Source organism: Kogia breviceps, chromosome 1 (genome assembly GCF_026419965.1).
Source record: "Kogia breviceps isolate mKogBre1 chromosome 1, mKogBre1 haplotype 1, whole genome shotgun sequence".
Taxonomy (NCBI): Eukaryota; Metazoa; Chordata; class Mammalia; order Artiodactyla; family Physeteridae; genus Kogia; species Kogia breviceps.
The window spans coordinates 66,746,430-66,768,402 of record NC_081310.1 but is presented as its reverse complement, the minus strand read 5'-3'; the positions used below and the strand labels follow the sequence as shown (position 1 = coordinate 66,768,402).

Here is a 21,973-nt window from a genome sequence, read left to right as displayed (position 1 = left end):
TTCAGATAATTCTATATATCCTTCTTTAATACTATACCAAAATTCAATAAAAGGTTAGTTGCATTGTGGAACCTAAAACCATTTCAATGAATCATTCACACTCTGTTAAATTAGAATCTATTGACCAGTTTTTCACTTCGAATGGAATTTTTAACTGTGCATAATTTTATAACATCATGCATTTGGTTATTTGGAAATTATTGGTTCACTGAGTTATGTGTATCTTCCAAATGTTAACATATTTCATTAAACAATATAGAAAAAAATCACTTTCATTTGCATTAGCACTGATATCATCAGAAAAGGCTGTTGAGTATTAAGGATCTGAGTTCAGAGTGGCAGACACAACTTTTCTAATATATATATATATATATATATATATATATATATATATATATTTTTTTTTTTTTTTTTTTTTTTTTTTTTTTTTTTGCGGGACGTGGGCCCCCCACTCTTGTGGCCTCTCCCGTCGCGGAGCACAGGCTCCGGATGCGCAGGCTCAGCGGCCATGGCTCATGGGCCCAGCTGCTTTGCGGCATGTGGGATCTTCCTGGACCGGGGCACGAACCCGTGTCCCCTGCATCAGCAGGCGGACTCTCAACCACTGCGCCACCAGGGAAGCCCCTAATATTTTAATTTTCAGAAATCTCAAAGTTTTTCATTGGCAACAAATACTGTCAATAGGCTTACTTTTTTCGTTTTCAAGAAAGTGTCTTCCGATACCGAAGTCTCCATAACAATGGTTTGTAAGTCATTCTTTCAAGTAAGTGGTGATACATGAAAAAAGTGGCTAGTTCAGCTTGTGACTCAATCCCACAAGTGCTTTTTGTTGAGATAACCATCACACTCTAACAGAGAAGAACAAACCTGACTCCATATTGGATCTATTCCTTTAGCTCTTACCTTTGTGCTCTGTTGCCTATGCTTAGTCGTGCTGGCTCTGCACATTTGTAAAAGAATGTTGCCTATAGCCCTTTCTCAAGGCTCTCCCTCCCAGGCTTGATCTTTAAAGCCATAACACTTTTTCATTCATATAGAGATAAAAAGTTGCAGAGCAGAAAATAATTTGTCTTGTTGGAGATTTATAGGAACATAGTGACCAGACAAATGTGGACACCTGCAAGAACAAAGGATCATCACATCCCCTCTGGGGTCTGGCCAGCACCAAGAGGTCTACAACAACCAACCACACCCTCTCCCCTTTCAGTATAAAAGAATCCTGAATTCTAACTTGGGTAAGGTGGTTGTGTGGAACGCTAGTCCGCCATCTTCTCAGCCTGCTGGCTTTGCGAATAAAGTCACTATTCTTACTTTTTGATTTATTGGCCTGTCGTGTGGCGAGCAATATGAGCTTGAACTTGATAACAGTGCTTCACTAGATGAAAATGCATTATGTTTATTTCCTATTTGCCACACAGAATATTTTTTAAATGTGCACTTAAGATTCAGGTAGCCTCCACTCCTCCTCCCAGGGAGGAGTGGGGACTACCTGAGCGTTGAGTTTGAGAAAATGGGCATGAGTAGTTTAATGTCTTCATCTAGGAAGCTAGCTTGCTTGTAGAGAGTGCAGTCTTCCAGTTGTCCTCTTCCATGCTGTAAGATACAGGGGCAGGCCTTCCTCTATAGTAAGGAGGCCTGCATTTGAGAGGTATAACCTCAAAGACCCCAACATCTGAAATGCTGGGCTGTAACTATCGGTAAATAAATAGGGAGTTAAATTCTGGATGACAAAATATATACACAAAGAGGCTTTTGGTGAGGTAAAGTGTGTATCTTTGAGCTTCACACTTTAGGGTATATTGAACATGTTTTAACTTTAGCAAGTTAAGAGGTTGTATTATGCCAGGTGGGTTTTCACAGTTGTGTAGATAACTTTTAACTTCTGTAAGAGGCTTTAAGTCTTAAGCCACCTCATATTTTGACCTTGGCAGATGACTACAGCTTATGTCAGGACTTCGTAGCTTGTACTTCTACAAAGCAAAGCTGCACAATTTGGGCCTTAAGCAAAGATGTGGTCCCTAGAAAGACAAAACAAACCCTAGAAAGTGGCTAAGCCACTGCATAGGCCTCAGGTGGCCTCAGGGTATACATTATTGCTGCATCCTGAAGCTTTAACTATGGCATTGGTTGAAGTCCACATGGGTGGACCTCTTGGAAACACATCAGCAGAACTGGAGGATCTAGAGTATTAAGTGAGCAGGTATAACTGAGGCAAGAATTTAAACTCTAGAAGAAAACAAATATTTCATTATTTCATTATGTAGTTCTTTAAGGAACTGAAAAGATAGTAGAAGCCTCAATATTTTATGTGATCTAGTCTCAGAAATCATACACAGTCATTTCTGCAATCTTCTATCACCTAAGTAAGTCTATTCAATGTAGGAGGTGACTACATACAAGAGAGTGAATGTCAGAAGACAGAGATCACTGGGGCCATCTTAGATGCTGGCTACCACAGATGGCTTATTCTTGTAAATTATCCAGGGAGATTTTCTCCTCCTTCTTTCCAGCACTAAGGTCAAGCCAGGTATGCTTCCTTGTCACCTGATTTTTTTACAACAGGGTTTGATTTGTGTTTACTTTTACACTGGGGATTCTCTCCTTTGGGTCCTAACTATGAGGAGCCATCTCCTATTAAATTACCTACTTAGGAGGTCCTGTGATCCATGTAGCCATCAAAATGGAAGTCAAGGGGGAGTTCCCTGGGGGCCTAGTGAGGATTCTGAGCTTTCATTGCCATGCCCTGGGTTCAATCCCTGGTGGGGGAACTGAGATCCTACAAGCTGCACCAAAAAAAAAAACTCAAGTCAAGGCCTCAGTGTTGGTCAGAAAACCTCAGAGTGCATGCTAAGGCATTGAACTTCTAGAATTCCTCTTGCAACTCATAGTGGGAATTTGGAGATTTCTTTTATGCCAGCCCAGCAGCACATTTAAAAGGTTTTTAAAATAATATTTCACTAAGAATTTTAATTGAAATAGTACAGTTGTTTGGATTAACTCTCCATTATATAGTCAGAAATAGAATAAAAGTAAAATGTCTCCTTGAATTTACATTATTATTATTTTCTAATTTTTTGAAGGAGATTCTTTCCACTTTAACCTCATATATTCTGAAAACATATATTCTGTTCTAACATATGTATTTAAGAGTATTAATGTTCCTTTTGGTACTGTTTCAGCCACTTCTTACAAATTTTGAAATGTACAGATTTTATTGTCATTCAGTTCTAAATATATTTTAATTCCCCATTATATTTTCTTCTTTGACTCATGAATTATTAAAATATGTTTTATAAATAACTTTAAGCACCTAATTTTTGGTTAGTCAATAGTCATAGAAATCAAAAATGAAAAATGTGAAATGGTATTCTATGAGAAGTTTCCATCGTACTACTGATCCCATACACATGGTTTTATATACTCCCTTAATACAAGTATTCACTGTTAAATTTGAGGGGATATAGTTCCAAATAGTTCTTATGTATATATACAAATACATTTTTTCTTATTTTACACAAATGGTATTATATATTAAAAAATGCTCAGTATCTTGAATGATTTACTTCAACTGTATATCTGGACCTTTCCATATAAGTCTATATAGAGAGATGTGTTTTAAATTTTCCAAATGTATGCCTTTAATGTATGCGTTTTATTATTGATTTCTAATTTCATCTCATTATGACCAGAAAATGTGGTCCACACAATAGTATTTGTTGATCTATGCTTCGTATGTGCAAGGATGTTGATATCTAAAATATCCCCATTCAGGGACTTCTCTGGTGGTGCAATCGTTAAGAATGTGCCTGCCAATGCAGGGGACACAGGTTTGATCCCTAGACCGGGAAGATCCCACATACTGTGGAGTAACTAAGCCCATGAGCCACAACTACTGAGCCCGCACACCTAGAGCCCATGCTCTACAAGAGAAGCCACTGCAATGAGAAGCCCGTGCACTGCAGCAAAGAGTAGCCCCTGCTCGCCTGAACTAGAGAAATCCCACGCACAGCAACAAAGACCCAACTTAGCCAAAAATAAAATAAAATTTAAAATATCCCCATTCAACTCATCTGTTTAGCTTGTGATCCTGGAGAATGACTATGGGTCATAAAATTTATCAGATGTGTATTTTAATTACTGCTATTGTTCCAGGCATAGTATATTGCTTAGACAAAATCAAAATAGTTTTTATGCACTTATTGATCTTGCAAAGGATTTTTAAAATATATTTATTTATTTATTTGGCTGAGTTGGGTCTTAATTGTGGCATGCGAACTCAGTTGTGACATGTAGGAACTAGTTCCCTGACCAGGGATCGAACCTGGTGCCCTGCTTTGGGAGTGTGGAATCTTAGCAAGTGGACCACCAGGGAAGTCCCTTGAAAAAGGAATTTTTTAAAAAATCTGTATCAGTTTACAAGGATCACCAGATGCTATTCACTTTGACCTAAAAGAGCCTACCTTCACAGATTTGCTGAAGTTCGATTTCTTTGATTATATAATATAATATATCCAAAGAAATTTTGATGATGTTGACATCTCAAGGTCATCACATTAGTCACACATTAATGATATTATGCTATTTGTACCTGTTCAGCTGGAAGGACCAAGTACTTAAAAACTTTTAGGGAGACTTTCACTTCTGAACATAGAAGTATAACAAGGACCAAATTTACCCTTCTGCCTTAAATGACTAAAAACACAGACAAATGATAAGAAATAATGGTTTTCCAAAAAGCAGACTACAGGCAATGCAAATGAGTGGTCCCTGGGAGAAGAGTGGAAAAATGAATTATAGCTGGAAATAGTTTCTAGACCTCAAGGAAGTGTAGAGAAACAGAGCCCAGGGTTTCCTTGAGTTGAGGAGATATAGGTGAGAATTTGGAACAGTCAAAGCATCTTTTTTTTTTTGCGGTCCGCAGGCCTCTCACTGTTGTGGCCTCTCCCGTTGCGGGGCACAGGCTCCGGACACGCAGTTTCAGCGGCCATGGCTCACGGGCCCAGCTGCTCCACGGCATGTAGGATCTTCCCAGACCGGGGCACGAACCCATGTCCCCTGCATATTGGCAGGCTGACTCTCAACCACTGCGCCACCAAGGAAGCCCCAGTCAAAGCATCTTTAATTCACAGGGCAAAGTATTGGAGAGGAGAGAGCTGCAGCAATCTACAGAGGCATTCCCTTTAGTCTTCAGTTAAATACTGATCAACACATGGGTGTGAGAAAGCCATAAACCAGTGAAAGAACAACTGGGTAGAAGCAGCAGAATAATTCCCAGTAAATATACAGGGTTAAAAATAGTTCAATTCCCAACAATCAGAGTGGAACAACCACTCTGCCTCAGTAGTGGGGCCAATTTAACTCTAGGATACAGACATCTCTGATTTTACCTAACAAAGCTAAAAGCAATCCCTGAAAGAACCAAACTGTTTCCAAGTAACTTAACAGCATCTCAGAATAAACACAACAATATTTAAAGACTACCCCCAAAAAATCAGTATCCAATAATGTAAAATTTAATGTCTGTCATCAAATAAAAAATTATCAGACATGCAAATAAATAGGAAAATACAAGCCATAATGAGGAGAAAAATCAAAGGAAACAGACCCAGAAATGACACAAATGATAGTTATATATTCCATAATTTCAAAAAGTAATGGGAAATTAAGAGAATTTTGAAAGACATGGAAGACACTTTTAAAAGTTCACGTGGAATTTTTAGGAATGAAGATAGACTGGATGACATTTATATTTGTCTGCTAGGGCTGCCATAACAGAATGCCATGGACTAGATGGCTTAAACTTCAGAAGTTTATTTTCTTACAGTTCTGGAGACTGAAGTCCAAGACGGATGTGCCAGCAGAGCTGGCTTCTGCTAAGGACTCTCCTACCAGTTGCACATAGCCACCTTCTCACTGTGTCCTCACATGGCCCTTTCTCTGAATGCATGTACTCCTGGTATATCTAACTCTTCTTATAAGGACACTAGTCCTCTTAGATTAGGGCCCTACTGTAATAGTTTCATTTAACCTTAATCACGTTCTTAAAGGTCCTATCTCCAAATAAAGTAACATTGGGGGTTAGGGCTTCAACATATTAACTTTGAGGGGGACACAGTTCAATCCACAACAGGATTAATAGCAGATTAGACCCTACAGAAAAATGATTAGAAAACCTGAAGATATATAACAATGGAAACTATAAAGAAGGAAACATACAGAAAGAAAAAGAACACTGAAAAAAACAACATCAGTGAGTTGTGGGACAACTTCAAGTGGCCTAATATGCATATAATTAGAGTCCCTAAAGGAGAGAGGGGTAGGCAGAAGAAATATTTGAAAGACTAATGAGGGAATTCCCTGGTGGTCCAATGGTCAAAACTTGGTGCTTTCACTGCTGGGACCCGGGTTCAATCCCTGGTCAAGGAACTAAGATCAATGTCAGGGAACAAGCTATGTGGCAAGGCCAAAAAAAGAAAAAAGACTAATGAATAAAAAATTTTCTAAATTGATGAAAACTATAAATCTAAGAATCTCAACAAATACTAAGCCCAAGGAATGGGAACAAAAGTATATCATAATCAGATTGCTTAGAACTATTGTTAAGATTTAAGAGAAAATCTTAAAATCTGAAAGATTAAAAAAAGACAGCTTATGTACAGAAAGAAAAATAATAGTAACAACAGATTTATTGTCTGAAACAATACAAGTCAAAAGAGAGTAAACAATAACTTTAAAGAACTGGAAGGAAAAAACCTGTCAATCTAGAATTCTATACCTAGAGAAAATTTTTCAAAAACAATGGCCAAATAAAGACATTTTCAGCATACAAAAGCTGGAAAAATATATTATACCAGCACACCTGAACTACAAGAATGTTAAAGGAAGTCTCCAGGAAGAAGAAAAATATTATCAAGTGGAAATCTGAATCTACACCAAAAAATGAAGAGCACAGGGAATGATAAATATGTGGGTGAATATAAAAGAACTTTAAAAATTGTTTTTAAAATTTCTTTAAAAGATTATTGACTATTAAAGCAAAAATAACAAATATAATATGGAATTTATGATGTGTGCAGAAATAAATTATTTGATAGCAATAGAACAAAGACCAGGAGTGGAGAAATGAGAGGAGTATACAGCTGTGGATTTTTATACTATTTGTGAAATAATATAATGTTATTTCAGAGTAGACTGTTATAAATTAAAGGTGTATACTATAGGCCATAAGCAACCACTGAAAACAAAACAGAAACTCAAAGCACTAGAGCCAATAGGCAATGAAAGATAAAATGAAATCAAAAAAATACTCAATCCAAAAGAAGGCAAAAATAGAGAATAATGAATAGATGAAACAAATAGAAAGAAAATAGCAAGTAAATAGCTTTAAATCTAACAATATAAATAAACAGTTTAAAATTAAATATTTTTAACATCCCAAATGAAAAACAAAGATTGTCAAATTGGATAAACAAGCAATATCTAATACATAAAACCTTCAAGAACTGACTTTAAAATAAAGACACAAATAGAATGAAAGTAAAAGAATGTAAAATGATATACCATGCTAACACAAAAGAAAAGAAAGCTGGAGAGGTTTCCAACTTCCAGAATGACATTAAGGACCTCCAAAAGTCTGTTTCTCCATAAAGGCAATGAGAAGTCTAGGAAAAACTGTTAAAATCAACTTTTTCAGACTGTTGAAATTAAACAGAGGGTTTCAATAATCTGAGCAGTGTTTTGTCAAGAAAAATGGCTGAATCTCAGTAAGAACAATGAGGTTAGGGGCATTTTAACTTTCTCTAATCCAATACACCTCTTTCCAGCTTCAAACTATTAGTAAAAGCCAGCAGCCTCACAACTACAGTAGCTGTGAAAACAAGCAGACTAGCAGCTACTGGAGCAGGGAGAATGGGTTTGAAGTTCCCCCAAAGCCACAATCCCAGAGAATCGTCACTATTTGACTTGTCTGGCCACCCAACAAAATTTGCTATCTCAGCGCTTGTTTTATTTGACCTGAATCAGAACTCAACCTCTGCAAATAGCCCTAACCACAGGGTATTTATCAAAAAGAATCAGTGGCGGGCTTCCCTGGTGGTGCAGTGGTTGAGAATCCGCCTGCCAATGCAGGGGACACGGGTTCATGCCCCGGTCCGGGAAGATCCCACATACCGCGGAACAGCTGGGCCCGTGAGCCATGGATGGCCGCTGAGCTGGTGCATCCGGAGCCTGTGCTCCGCAACAGGAGAGGCCACAACAGTGAGAGGCCCGCATACCACAAAAAAAAAAAAAAAAAAAAAAATCAGTGGCAATTGTTTATCATTGAAGCTGCCAGAGGTGTTGTTAACACCTGGGGCTAAAAATAGTCTGACTAAAAAAATTTTTAAGGAAAAATTGGAGAATAAGCTGTCCATAAGGAGACATGAAAATATTTGAAATACTCCTGGCAATCTACAAGGCCATGTTCATGCTATGTGCATGCCCAGGAAAGACCTGAGACGGCCTTAATGTCTCACTGCTGGCAGACCTTTAGACTTTGCCCAGTCAAGAAGTGAAGGCAATGAGAGGTGTAAACTGCCTGACAAATCATTGAACCCTTATCCCAATATACACATAGAGTCATCAAGCAAAAGCTGGTTCAAGATATTTGAGGAAATCTCTGTTCAATCACTACCTGGATACTGAGCTAACTAAGCAGAAATTTCATATGAAAAAGATACAGACTTCATATAATTAATCTGAGAAAGTCACTAAACAATTCCTGAGGAAGGGTCAAGAATCTGATTTACAGAGTGGCAACATTATATAATTTTAAATGTCCAGTTCAACAAAAAATTATGAGATATGCAAAGAAACTGAATAGTATGTCCCATATGTAGGAAAAAACAGTCAATAAAAATATTATCTGAGGAAGCCCAGATGTTGGGCTTGCAAGACAAATACTTCAAACTTGCTATTATAAATATGCTCAAAGAACTAAAGGAAAATGTGTCTAAAGAATTAAAGAAATATGAAATGATGTCTTACCAAAGACAGAAAGTCAATAAAGAGAAATTATTTTTTAAAAAAAGAAATTCTGGAGCTGAAAAGTACACTTACTGAAATGAAAAGTTCACTAGATGGAATCAACAGCACATTTCAACAGGCAAAAGAATAAGAGAACTTGAAGAAATGTCAATTAATATTATCCATCCAAACGAATTGAAATTAAAAAGAATGAAGGAAATGAACTGAGTCTCAGACCTGTGGAACACCATCAAATGAACCAACACAAGCATAACTGAAGTCTCAGAAAGAGAGAAGATGGAAAATGGGCAGAAAGAATATTCAAAGAAATAACAGCCAAAAAATTGACAGAAAAGTCTGCACATCCAAGAACCTTAATGAACTCTCAGAACAGACTCAGTAGGTTCCACACCTTGTCACGTCAAAGGAAAACAGTCAAAAGACAAGTGAGAATTCTAAAACATCAAAAGAAAAATGACCATCACATATAAGAAATTCTCAATAAAATTAACAGTAGAATGACATATTCAAAGTGCTAAAAAAAGGATTGTCAACCAAGAATTCTATAGCCAGCAAAACTATCCTTCAAAAAAGGAAGAGGTTTCTCCACTGGGTGGGACCAAGGATCCTTGATCTTCCCTGCTTGCTGATCTAGGACAAAATGTATTACAGTTAAAATGTTATGGTTTCATCAATGGAGCTTCTGACTGGGGAAATAATTTTCAAAACTCTTACAAGTCATATGAATGTCCAAGTGCATCAGATTCTTCTTGTACAGAGTATGATGGAAAAACTATTTACAAACAGTCATGCTTTTCTTTGATAAGAGGCATATTTTCAAGATGTCTCTCCATAGTTATTGGACTAGCGTTTGGACTGGCAGCTATTGAGAAAATAAAAACTGAGCTCAAGAGTATGGAGAACTGAGCAGAAGCAAGAAGAACTACAATCCTGCAGCCTGTGGAACAAAAACCACATTCACAGAAAGACGGAAAACGTAAAAAGGCAGACGGGGGCTTCCTTGGTGGCACAGTGGTTGAGAGTCCACCTGCTGATGCAGGGGACACGGGTTCGTGCCCCAGTCTGGGAGGATCCCACATGCCATGGAGCGGCTGGGCCTGTGAGCCATGGCCGCTGAGCCTGCGCGTCCAGAGCCTGTGCTCCACAATGGGAGGGGCCACAACAGTGAGAGGCCCACGTACGGCAAAAAAAAAAAAAAAAAAAAAAGGCAGACGGCTATGTATCAGATGAAGGAACAAGATAAAACCCCAGAAAAAAACCTAAATGAAGTGGAGATAGGCAACCTTCCAGAAAAAGAATTCAGAACAATGATAGTGAAGATGACCCAGGATCTCGGAAAAAGAACGGAGGCAAAAGTCAAGAAGATGCAAGAAATGTTTAACAAAGACCTAGAAGCATTAAAGAACAAACAAACAGAGATGAACAATACAATAACTGAAATGAAAAATACACTAGAAGGAATCAATAGCAGAATAACTGAGGCAGAAAAATGTTTAAGTGACCAGGAAGACAGAATGGTGGAATTCACTGCTGTGGAACAGAATAAAGAAAAAAGAACGAAAATAAATGAAGACAGCCTGAGACCTCTGGGACAACATCAAACACAACAACTTTCACATTATAGGGGTCCCAGAAAGAGAAGAGAGAGAGAAAGGATCCAAGAAAATATTTGAAGAGATTATAGTTGAAAACTTCCATAATGTGGGAAAGGAAATAGCCACCCAAGTCCAGGAAGCACAAAGAGTTGCATACAGGATAAACCCAAGGAGAAACATGCTGAGCCACATAGTAATCAAATTGGCAAAAATTAAAGACAAAGAAAAATTATTGAAAGCAGCAAGGGAAAAATGACAAATAACATACAAGGGAACTCCCATGAGGTTAACAGCTGATTTCTCAGCAGAAACTCTACAAGCCAGAAGGAAGTGGCATGATATACTTAAAGTGATGAAAGGGAAGAACGTACAACCAAGATTACCCTACCCGGCAAGGATCTCATTCAGATTCGATGGAGAAATCAAAAGCTTTACACACAAGCAAAAGCTAAGAGAATTCAGCACCACCAACCAGCTCTACAACAAATGCTAAAGGAACTTCTCTAAGTGGGAAACACAAGAGAAGAAAAGGACCTACAAAAACGCACCAAAACAATTAAGAAAATGGTAATAGGAACATACAAATAAATAATTACCTTAAACATGAATGGATTAAATGCTCCAACCAAAAGACACAGGCACACTGAATGGATAAAAGCAAGACCCATCTATATGCTGTCTAAAAGAGACCCACTTCAGACCTCGGGACACATACAGACAGAAAGTGAGGAGATGGAAAAAGATATTCCATGTAAATGCAAATCAAAAGAAAATTGGAGTAGCAATACTCATATCAGATTAAATGGATTTTAAAATAAAGAATGCTACAAGAAACAAGGAAGGACAGTACATAATGATCAAGGGATCAATCCAAGAAGAAGATATAAAAATTATAAATATATATGCATCCAACATAAGAGCACCTCAATACATAAGGCAACTGCTAACAGCTATAAAAAAGGAAATTGACAGTAACGAAATAATAGTAGGAGACTTTAACACCTCACTTACACCAATGGACATATCATCCAAACAGAAAATTACTAAGGAAACACAAGCTTTAAATGACACAATAGACGAGATAGATTTAATTGATATTTATAGGACATTCCATCCAAAAACAGCAGATTACACTTTCTTCTAAAGTGGGCACAGAACATTCTCCAGGATAGGTCACATCTTGGGTCAAAATCAAGCCTCAGTAAATTTAAGAAAATTGAAATAATATCAAGCATCTTTTCTGACCACAGCGTTATGAGATTAGAAATCAATTACAGGGAAAAAACGTAAAAAACACAAACATATGGAGCCTAAACAATATGTTACTAAATAACCAAGAGATCACTGAAGAAATCAAAGAGGAAATAAAAAAATACCTAGAGACAAATCACAATGAAAACACGACAATCCAAAACCTATGGGATACAGCAAAAGCAATTCTAAGAGGGAAGTTTATAGCAATACAAGCCTACCTCAAGGAACAAGAAAAATCTCAAATAACAATCTAACCTTAAACCTAAAGGAACTAGAGAAAGAAGAACAAAACAAAACCCAAAGTTAGAAGAAGGAAAGAAATCATAAATATCAGAGCAGAAATAAATGAAATAGAAACAAAGAAAACAATAGCAAAGATCAATAAAACTAAAAGCTGGTTCTTTGAGAAGATAAACAAAATTGATAAACCATTAGCCAGACTCATGAAGAAAAAGAGGGAAAGGACTCAAATCAATAAAATTAGAAATGAAAAAGGAGAAGTTACAACAGACACTGCAGAAATACAAAACATCCTAAGAAACCACTACAAGCAACTCTATGCCAATAAAATGGACAACCTGGAAGAAATGGGCAAATGCTTAGAAAGATATAACCTTCCAAGACTGAACCAGGATGAAATAGAAAATATGAACAGACCAATCACAAGTAATGGAATTGAATCTGAGATTTAAAATCTTCCAGCAAACAAAAGTCCAGGACCAGATGGCTTCACAGGTGAATTCAATCAAACATTTAGAGAAGAGTTAACACCAATCTTTCTCAAACTCTTCCAAAAAATTGCAGAGGAAGGAACACTCCCAAACTCATTCCATGAGGCCACCATCACCCTGATACCAAAACCAGACAAAGATACTACAAAAAAAAAGAAAATTACACACCAATATCACTGATGAATATAGATGCAAAAATCCTCAACAAAATACTAGCAAACAGGGCTTCCCTGGTGGCACGGTGGTTGAGAATCCGCCTGCTGATGCAGGGGACACGGGTTCATGCCCCAGTCCAGGAAGATCCCACATGCCATGGAGCGGCTGGGCCCGTGAGCCATGGCTGCTGAGCCTGCGCGTCCAGAGCCTGCACTCCACAATGGGAGAGGCCATAACAGTGAGAGGCCCGTGTATTGCAAAAAAAAAAAAAAAATACTAGCAAACAGAATCCAACAACACATTAAAAGGATCATACACCGTGATCAAGTGAGATTTATCCCAGAGATGCAAGGATTCTTCAATATATGCAAATCAATCAATGTGATACACCATATTAACAAACTGAAGAATAAAAACCATATAATCATCTCAATAGATGCAGAAAAACTTTTTGACAAAACTCAACACACATTATGATAAAAACTCTCCAGAAAGTGGGCATAGATGGAACCTACCTTAATATAATAAAGACCATATATGACAAATCTACAGCAAACATCATTCTCAATGGTGAAAACCTGAAAGCATTTCCTCTAAGATCAGGAACAAGACAAGGATGTCCACTCTTGCCACTATTATTCAACAGAGTTTTGGAAGTCCTATCTACGGCAATCAGAGAAGAAAAGGAAATAAAAGGAATGCAAATTGGAAAAGAAAACGTAAAACTGTCACTGTTTGCAGATAATATGACACTATACATAGAGAATCCTAAGCATGCCACTGGAAAACTACTAGAGCTAATCAATGAATTTCGTAAAATTGCAGAATACAAAATTAATGCACAAAAATCTCTTGCATTTTTATACATTAACAATGAAAGATCAGAAAGGGAAATTAAGGAAACAATCCCATTCACCACTGCAGCAAAAAGAATAAAATACCTAGGAATAAACCTACCTAAGAAGGTAAAAGACCTGTACTCAGAAAACTATAAGACACTAATGAGGGAAATCAAAGATGACATAAGCAGATGGAGAGATATACCATGTTCTTGGATTAGAAGAGTCAATATTGTGAAAATGACTATACTACCCAAAGCAATCTACAGATTCAATGCAGTCCCTGTCAAATTACCAATGGCATTTTGTACAGAACTAAAACAAAAAATCTTAAAATTTGTATGGAGACACAAAAGACCCTGAATAGCAAAGCAATATTGAGGGAAAAAAAATGGAGCTGGGGGAATCAGACTCCCTGACTTCAGACTATACTACAAAGCTACAGTAATCAAGACAATATGGTACTGACACAAAAACAGAAATATAGATCAATGGAACAGGATAGAAAGCCCAGAGATAAACCCATGGACAATTAATGGTCAACTAATCTATGACAGAGGAGGCAAGGTTATACAATGGAGAAAAGACAGTCTCTTCAATCAGTGGTGCTGGGAAAACTGGACAGCTACATGTAAAAGAATGAAATTAGAACACTCCCTAACACCATACACAAAAATAAACCCAAAATAGATTAAAGACCTAAATGTAAGGCAAGACACTATAAAACTCTCAGAGGAAAACATAAGCAGAACACTCTATGACATAAATCACAGCAAGATCCTTTTTGACCCACCTCCTAGAGAAATGGAAATAAAAACAAAAATAAACAAATGGGACCTAATGAAACTTAAAAGCTTTTGCACAGCAAAGTAAACCATAAACAAAATGAAAAGACAACCCTCAGAATGGGAGAAAATATTTGCAAATGAATCAATGGACAAAGGATTAATCTCCAAAATATAAAAACATCTCATGTAGCTCTTTAAAAAACAAATAACCCAATCCAAAAATGGACAGAAGACCTAAATAGACATTTATCCAAAGAAAACATACAGATTGCCAACAAACACATGAAAGGATGCTCAACATCACTAATCATTAGATAAATGCAAATCAAAACTACAATGAGGTATCACCTCACACCAGTCAGATGGCCATCATCAAAAAAGCTATAAACAACAAATGCTGGAGAGGGTGTAGAGAAAAGGGAACCCTCTTGCACTGTTGGTGGGAGTATAATTTGCTACAGCCACTATGGAGAACAGTATGGAGGTTCCTTAAAAAACTAAAAATAGAATTACCATATGACCCAGCAATCCCACTACTGGGCATATACCCTGAGAAAACCATAATTCAAAAAGAGTCATGTACCAAAATGTTCATTGCAACTCTATTTACGATAGCCAGGACATGGAAGCAACCTAAGTGTCCATCAACAGATGAATGGATAAAGAAGATGTGGCCCATATATACAATGGAATATTACTCAGCCATAAAAAGAAATGAAACTGAGTTATTTGTAATGAGGTGGTTAGACCTGGAGTCTGTCATACAGAATGAAGTAAGTCAGAAGGAGAAAAACAAATACCGTATGCTAACACATATATATGGACTCTAAGAAAAAAAAAATGTCATGAAGAGATTAGTGGCAGGACGGGAATAAAACACAGACTTACTAGAGCATGGACTTGAGGATATGGGGAGGGGGAAGGGTAAGCTGGGACGAAGTGAGAGAGTGGCAGGGACATATATACACTACCAAATGTAAATTAGATAGCTAGTGGGAAGCTGCCGCATAGCACAGGGAGATCACCTCTGTGCTTTGTGACCACCTAGAGGAGTGGGATAGGGAGGATGGGAGGGAAATGCAAGAGAGAGGAGATACAGGGATATATGTATATATATAGCTCATTCACTTTGTTATAAAACATAAACTAGGGCTTCCCTGGTGGCGCAGTGGTTGAGAATCCGCCTGCCGATGCAGGGGACACGGGTTCGTGCCCCGGTCTGGGAAGATCCCACATACCACGGAGCGGCTGGGCCCGTGAGCCATGGCTGCTGAGCCTGCACATCTGGAGCCTGCGCTCCGCAAAGGGAGAGGCCACAACAGTGAGAGGCCCGCATACAGAAAAAAAAAAAAAAAAAAAAGACATAAACTAACACACCATTGTAAAGCAATTATACTCCAATAAAGATGTTCAGAAAAAATGAAAATAAAAAAAAATAAAGCTGTAGAACATAGAACTCTTAACCTTCAGTTTAGTAAGAAATCTTCTCATCAATATAATATATAGCTGGACAAGTCAATCTTTTAGTATCATTTAGGTGACAGACTTGTTCTTTGGGGAAGTAAAAACAACTGTCTTTTTCTTACAAATCTCTACAAGCCAGAAAATGTAAATACAGGCCACAGTGACCTGAGAATGAGCCTAATTAGTTCAAATCAGGCAAGACCTGCAACCAAGGGGGGAAAAATGACAAAGTGGTATTTTTAAAATTCAAACCTCTGGGAATGCTCCCGCAGCTAAACTTTACAAATAGTAAAGGCTTAGTCATCTGAGCAAGCAACTTTAATGTATTCCAATTGTTCTTTGTAAACTAATATGTTTCTATTGTAATATCTCATGATTCATAACTAGGTTTTTTTTTTTTTAAGTGAAGGCATGAGATCTCTAGTTTTGTCTGTTTACATGTCTGTGCACACATCATATATATATATGATAATACTCTGGAAAGTATCATCAAAATTGAATTACAAGGAGTTCAATTTAGAACTGCTTGCAAATTAAATATGAAAGAAACTGGGGCTTCCCTGGTGGCACAGTGGTTGAGAGTCCACCTGCCGATGCAGGAGACACGGGTTCGTGCCCTGGTTTGGGAAGATCCCGCATGCCATAGAGCGGCTAGGCCCGTGAGCCATGGCCGCTGGGCCTGTGCGTCTGGAGCCTGTGCTCCGCAACGGGAGAGGCCACAACAGTGAGAGGCCCACGTACCACTAAAAAAAAAAAAAAAGAAAGAAACTGGCCGAGGGACTTCCCTGGTGGTCCAGTAGTTAAGAATCCACCTTCCAATGCAGGGGACACAGGTTTGATTCCTGGTCAGGGAACTAAGATCCCACATGGCGCAGAGCAACTAAGCCTGTGTGCCACAACTAGAGAACCCACATGCCACAAATACTGAGCCCATGAGCTCTGGAGCCTGCGCACCACAACTAGAGAGCCTGCCACAACTAGAGAGCCCACATGCCACAACTACTGACCCACGCACTCTGGAACCTGAGCGCCACAGTTGGAGAGAAGCCTGCATGCCACAACTAGAGAGTAGCCCACATGCCGCAACAAAGAGCCCACACGCTGCAACCAAAAACTCCTGCATGCCGCAACAAAGATCCTGTGTGCCACAACTAAGACCCGATGCAGCCTAATTAATTAATTAATTAATTAATTTTTTTTAAAAAAGAAAGAAACTGGCCAAAATGACTTTCAGTTTCATGTGAACTGGGAAATATTTAATATTAAGTTGATACCTGATATTAAAGTTTGTTGATATAATTAATATAGACCTATTAGACCTAAGTCTAATAAAAGTCAAATAAGACCAAGGAAAATAATTTGATATGATGAAACTTTAAAGTAAATGTAAATGAGATAAGAGCTTTTGGGTAAACTCTTTAAAATTAATTATGTTTTAGAACTGTCTACTTAAAATGATCTCTCCAGAAAATTTGGTAACTTAAAGTTCTAGAGTTGTGCTAATTTAAGTGATGGAAGTTTATTGAATAGCTAGGTCATTCACTCACTCACACACACACACACACACACACACACACACACACACACACACACACACACCCCAATAAGATACTGAGACATCAAACTAAACAGAGAAACTAAAGGTATTTAGGACTATTAATGAATATGTTTGGTGCCACCCTGAGATGTTCTCTATATGAAAACAAATGTTTTTAGAAACTATCACTGGTATTTTTGTTCACCAATCTACAGAATGCTAACATAAAAGACTGTTCAGAATTGTTCACTTAGTCTTCATTATAAATTTTTTTTGAGTTGAAGATTCAAATTTAAACATGTAATTAAAGCTAATAGCAATAATAAGGAAACATTTCAGTATGCAGTAGGAAAGTAGAATGTGTGCTTTCAGTAAAGAAGGTATGAGGAATGGAGTTACATTTTACAGAGGAAAAAAAATTTATGCATTGTCAGGATTAACTAAGTTTAGATTGAAGTTAATTAAGTAAGTGGATTTTGTTGTTAAGTAAGCTAGCAAAAGACTGGAATTTGAACAAAGTTTTTTAAGGTGCTCCTTTCTGATAACAGATTGTGTGAGTTTCTGTGCACTTAAGTGATCTGTATTTGTTTGTTGGTTTTAATCTTTTTGCGACTTTGGTTAAATGAATAAGTATTGTTTCATAGAGACCAATGATTCTGTTGTGTTTTAAAACATTTTTTATATTGTTAACAAACTTCCCAAATATTAAGATCTAACTAGGGCTTCCTTGGTGGCGCAGTGGTTGAGAGTCCACCTGCCGATGCAGGGGACACAGGTTCGTGCACCGGTCCGGGAAGATCCCACATGCCGCAGAGCAGCTAGGCCCGTGAGCCATGGCCGCTGAGCCTGTGCTTCCGGGAGCCTGTGCTCCACAACAGTGAGAGGACCACGTACCACACACACACACACACACACACACACACACACACACACACAAAATCTAACTAAAACTCTTTTAGCCTCCAGCTGGCTCTGGGATGCTTCAAAAGAGCATCTCTGAGACATCTCAGAGAAGAATGTTAAACTAACTTTATTTGGTATGTTAAAGTACTTCAAAAACATTGTCAAGTGATTGGAGATGAACCTTAGGTTATAGTGTACAGATAAATGTCATTAATATAGATATTCCAAAATTTATATGGAATCTCTAACCTCTGATATGTCCTGATATGATATTATCAGTCATAATTCTAGTTATTACCCTAATATGTTATACGTAACAAAAATAGCCAAGTTTCTTGCTAATTGCTTTGTACTCAAATCTTTAACCATGCTATTTTAAGTTTTGTCCTTTATAGACAATCATTATTTTACACTGATACTTTTACAAAATGAAGATTTTCAAGAAGACTCTTAAAAATAACTTTTAAAACAAATATAAATTTCTGATAGCCTTTAGACAATACCATTGAACCGGGTAACAAATGACAAAACTCTAATGGAAAACCTGATGACTTTATCCAGATCAACAGGAATTAATTACATGGGACTGAATTAATTGATATGATTATAACTTTATGACTGTTTGGAAACTGTACTAACTTTAATCTTTGTTTTCCAGAAAAAGCTTTCCTATTATGTTATGACCTACATCAACTTGATAAAATATATCTCTGTAAACAAAGATGACATGTTTATCTTTTCTCTCTACCTGATTCTTCCAGAATTTGGCTTCTCCAGCTGGCTCTCTTGTGGACTTGATGGTTTATTACAATTGGATTACAACTAGTTATACTAATCATTGTTTTAATTTGTTTCCAAATTGTTTATGATTTATGTCTCCCTGCTGCACCATGACTTTGTCAATATTACTAGTTGAATTACTTATATCCTATGGATTTTATAAGATTGTTGTCTCTTACAGTACCTATCTTGAGGAAATAGATCACATTTACAACTCCACATAGAATAATTGTAATAGTGTGATTCTAGGTGTGGGAAGAAGCAACAAGGGAACGTATCTCCTGGAGCAAAATAGGCTAGAAAGACAGAGGATCCAGAGAATATTTAATTATCTACAGGACGTAATCCGGAAATTAGCACCTGGAGTGGCATATCAACAAGAATTTTTGCCTGATCTGAGACAAGCCTCCCAGGGCGGTGGGACAAAAATTGGTCATGAAATGTCTTCCAAATATTGGTCAAATTTTGGACCAAGAGGAGGAACTGAGAAATGGAATATTGCCTGCTGTATCAGTAAACAAAGGATGTCACAGTCCTCAGTGATTGCAGCCACTGCCAAAAGCAGTGAGCTGATGAGCCCTATGTGAAAACGCAGGATACTGGACCCAGATAGTTGAGGTGCCTATCAAAGGAATGATTTCAGTGAGCCCAGACTCTCGCATTGTCCCATACATAGAAAAGCACTAAATTCCTTAACTTGAGATACCTGGTTTTCTTTAATTAACAATAATTTTTGACGTTCAGACTACCTACCCTTTGCTGCAAAACTCCTTTATATCCTGGCTCTCTGCTGCGCCTCCTCGGAGCAGTTCTCTCAGGGTTACTTGAGATGCTGCCTCCTGGGCTTGAAGTCCTAAAAATTTCCACTGAATAAAACATAACCCTCAACTTTTAGGTTGTGAATATTTTTTTAGTCAACACCAATCAGAACATAAACTCCATGAAAGCAGCGACCTTATATTAATTACCACTGTTTCCTCAAGGCCAAGAATGTGTCTGGCACATAATAGGAACTCATTAATATTTGTTTATGGATGAAAGAATGTTAGTAACATTGCTGGATCTTGTCACATGTACTTCCATCCATACTGAACTTAAAAACCAGGTGTGGACCTTCCATTTCTTAGCATCACCAATTGTTTTCTGGTGAATGGCCTTAGCCTCCAGGCTTAGACCTAGAACAAAGGGGCCTGCATTGAACCTATCTTCCATAATCTCCCCAGGAATGTTGCCCTTGCCCCACAACTGCATTCCATTCCTTGCCTTGGAATGGGATCTCTCTTTCAGCAAAGGCATGCATGAAAAGAGGCTGTTTAGGGGACCAGGGTCAGGGTTCCAGCAATTATCGATGCTTTCTCCATCTTCCCAGTGAGATTTTCAGGATCGCCTTTTTTTCCCCCAGTCAATTGTATCAACCAGTCTAAGACAAAAAGAAAAAAGAGCAAATCAGACCATTTGGTTGGCTGCATTTGGACCTGGCGAGTAACTGTTTTATTGATCTGGATTTCAGAATCTGATTTGTGGTTTTGTTTTTCTTTTCTGCTTCCAGGTTGGCCACCCTGAACTGGAGTTTGTAGTATTGCACCTTGTGAGACTAATCAGCCTCCTCTGATTAGCCTAATGTGTATTCAACAGATATGTATTGAGTGCCTACTATGTGTCGGACACTGTAGTTAGCACTTGGAATGCATCGGAAAACAAAAGAGACACAAGTTCCTTGCCCTACAGGAGCTTCTACTCTCATGGCATGGATGATCGGTGAGATAACAATACACAATAAACATAATAAATAAGTAAATTGTATAGGATATTGGAGGGTGATAAGTAAGTACTTTGGAGAAAAGAAAAAGTAGACGAGAATATATTGGGGTGAGAAGAGGTAGATTACAATTTTAAAAGGAGGAACCTCCTTTAGAATGGGACATCTCAACAAAAAGATGAAGGAGTTGAATTAGATATTCAGCCATATGAATATCTAAGATTTTCGAGAGCAACGAATACTAAGGCCTTAATACAGGATCCTGTGTGGCCTGTTAAGGAATAGCTGTGTTGTTGGAACAGGGTGAATGGGAGTTGGTAGGAGACGAGGCCAGGGAAGTGATGGGGATCAGATCATGCAGGGCAGTTAGGAGTGGTTTTTACTCTGAGTGACAGGATTTTTAACACAGAGGTTAAAGTATCCCTCAGGTGCTTTGTTAAGAACAGGCTGTAAAGACACAAGGGTAGAAGCTGGGCGATCTCTTCCTTACTATTCCAGTAATCTAGGCAAGAAAAGATGGTCGTAGCAGGGGAAGTAGTTGTAGGGGAGGAAAAAGTTTTCCTTGACTGTTTTAGGGTCTCTCAGTTGGGTCTGAAATTTAAACTGATAAAGATTAACAGGAGAAAATCATACATATTTATTTTACATATTTAAATAAATGTGAAGACCCGAAAAAATGGTTAAACCTGAGTGCTTTTAATGCTAGGTTTGTTGAGGAGTGGAAAGTCATGGAAAGATGTGATAGGACAAAGAGTCTGAGCTACGCATAATAACCTGGAGAAAAGTCAGCAAGTCTTGTTCATTCGGATTCTTCTTCGTGTCCAAGTCCCTTCTCTTGGAGATAAGGATATTTCTTTCCTCTGGGTATAAGGAGAACACTTCTCACATGAGCGACTTGGGATCTGCTTCAGGGGGGAAAGGGCAGGGGAGGTCAGAGTGACTTTCCTGCTTCTGCTGTTTTCTCAAACTCCTTCACCTTAAAATATTCAGTATGCCCAGGTGCCATATTTTGGAATAGTGTGTCCTAAACCCCATCATAGTGAAGATGGTTAGATTCTGGATATAGTTTGAATATAAGCCCACTGAAAGAAATGGATATGGCATTTGAGATAAAGGAAGAAGTCAAAGATGACTCTACGGTTT

At 37.9% G+C, this 21,973-nt stretch overlaps 1 protein-coding gene across 6 annotated transcripts in view; it reads left to right on the top strand.

Moving 5' to 3' along the window:
* The window catches only part of SNRPE (small nuclear ribonucleoprotein polypeptide E), a 167,171-nt gene that overhangs the window by 89,786 nt on the left and 55,412 nt on the right, over positions 1–21,973 (top strand). For 3 of the 6 annotated variants that reach the window (XR_010840593.1, XR_010840588.1, XR_010840589.1), the window contains one exon: positions 20,621–20,829. Coding sequence is in view for 1 of the 6 variants with exons in the window: in XM_067033478.1 (XP_066889579.1) it covers positions 20,621–20,634 (14 nt within the window). In the remaining 5 variants the exon portion in view is untranslated. Of the gene's footprint in view, positions 1–20,620; positions 21,480–21,536; positions 21,563–21,973 lie in introns of those variants that run through there. The other 3 variants (XR_010840590.1, XM_067033478.1, XM_067033479.1) reach the window with 3 other exon arrangements.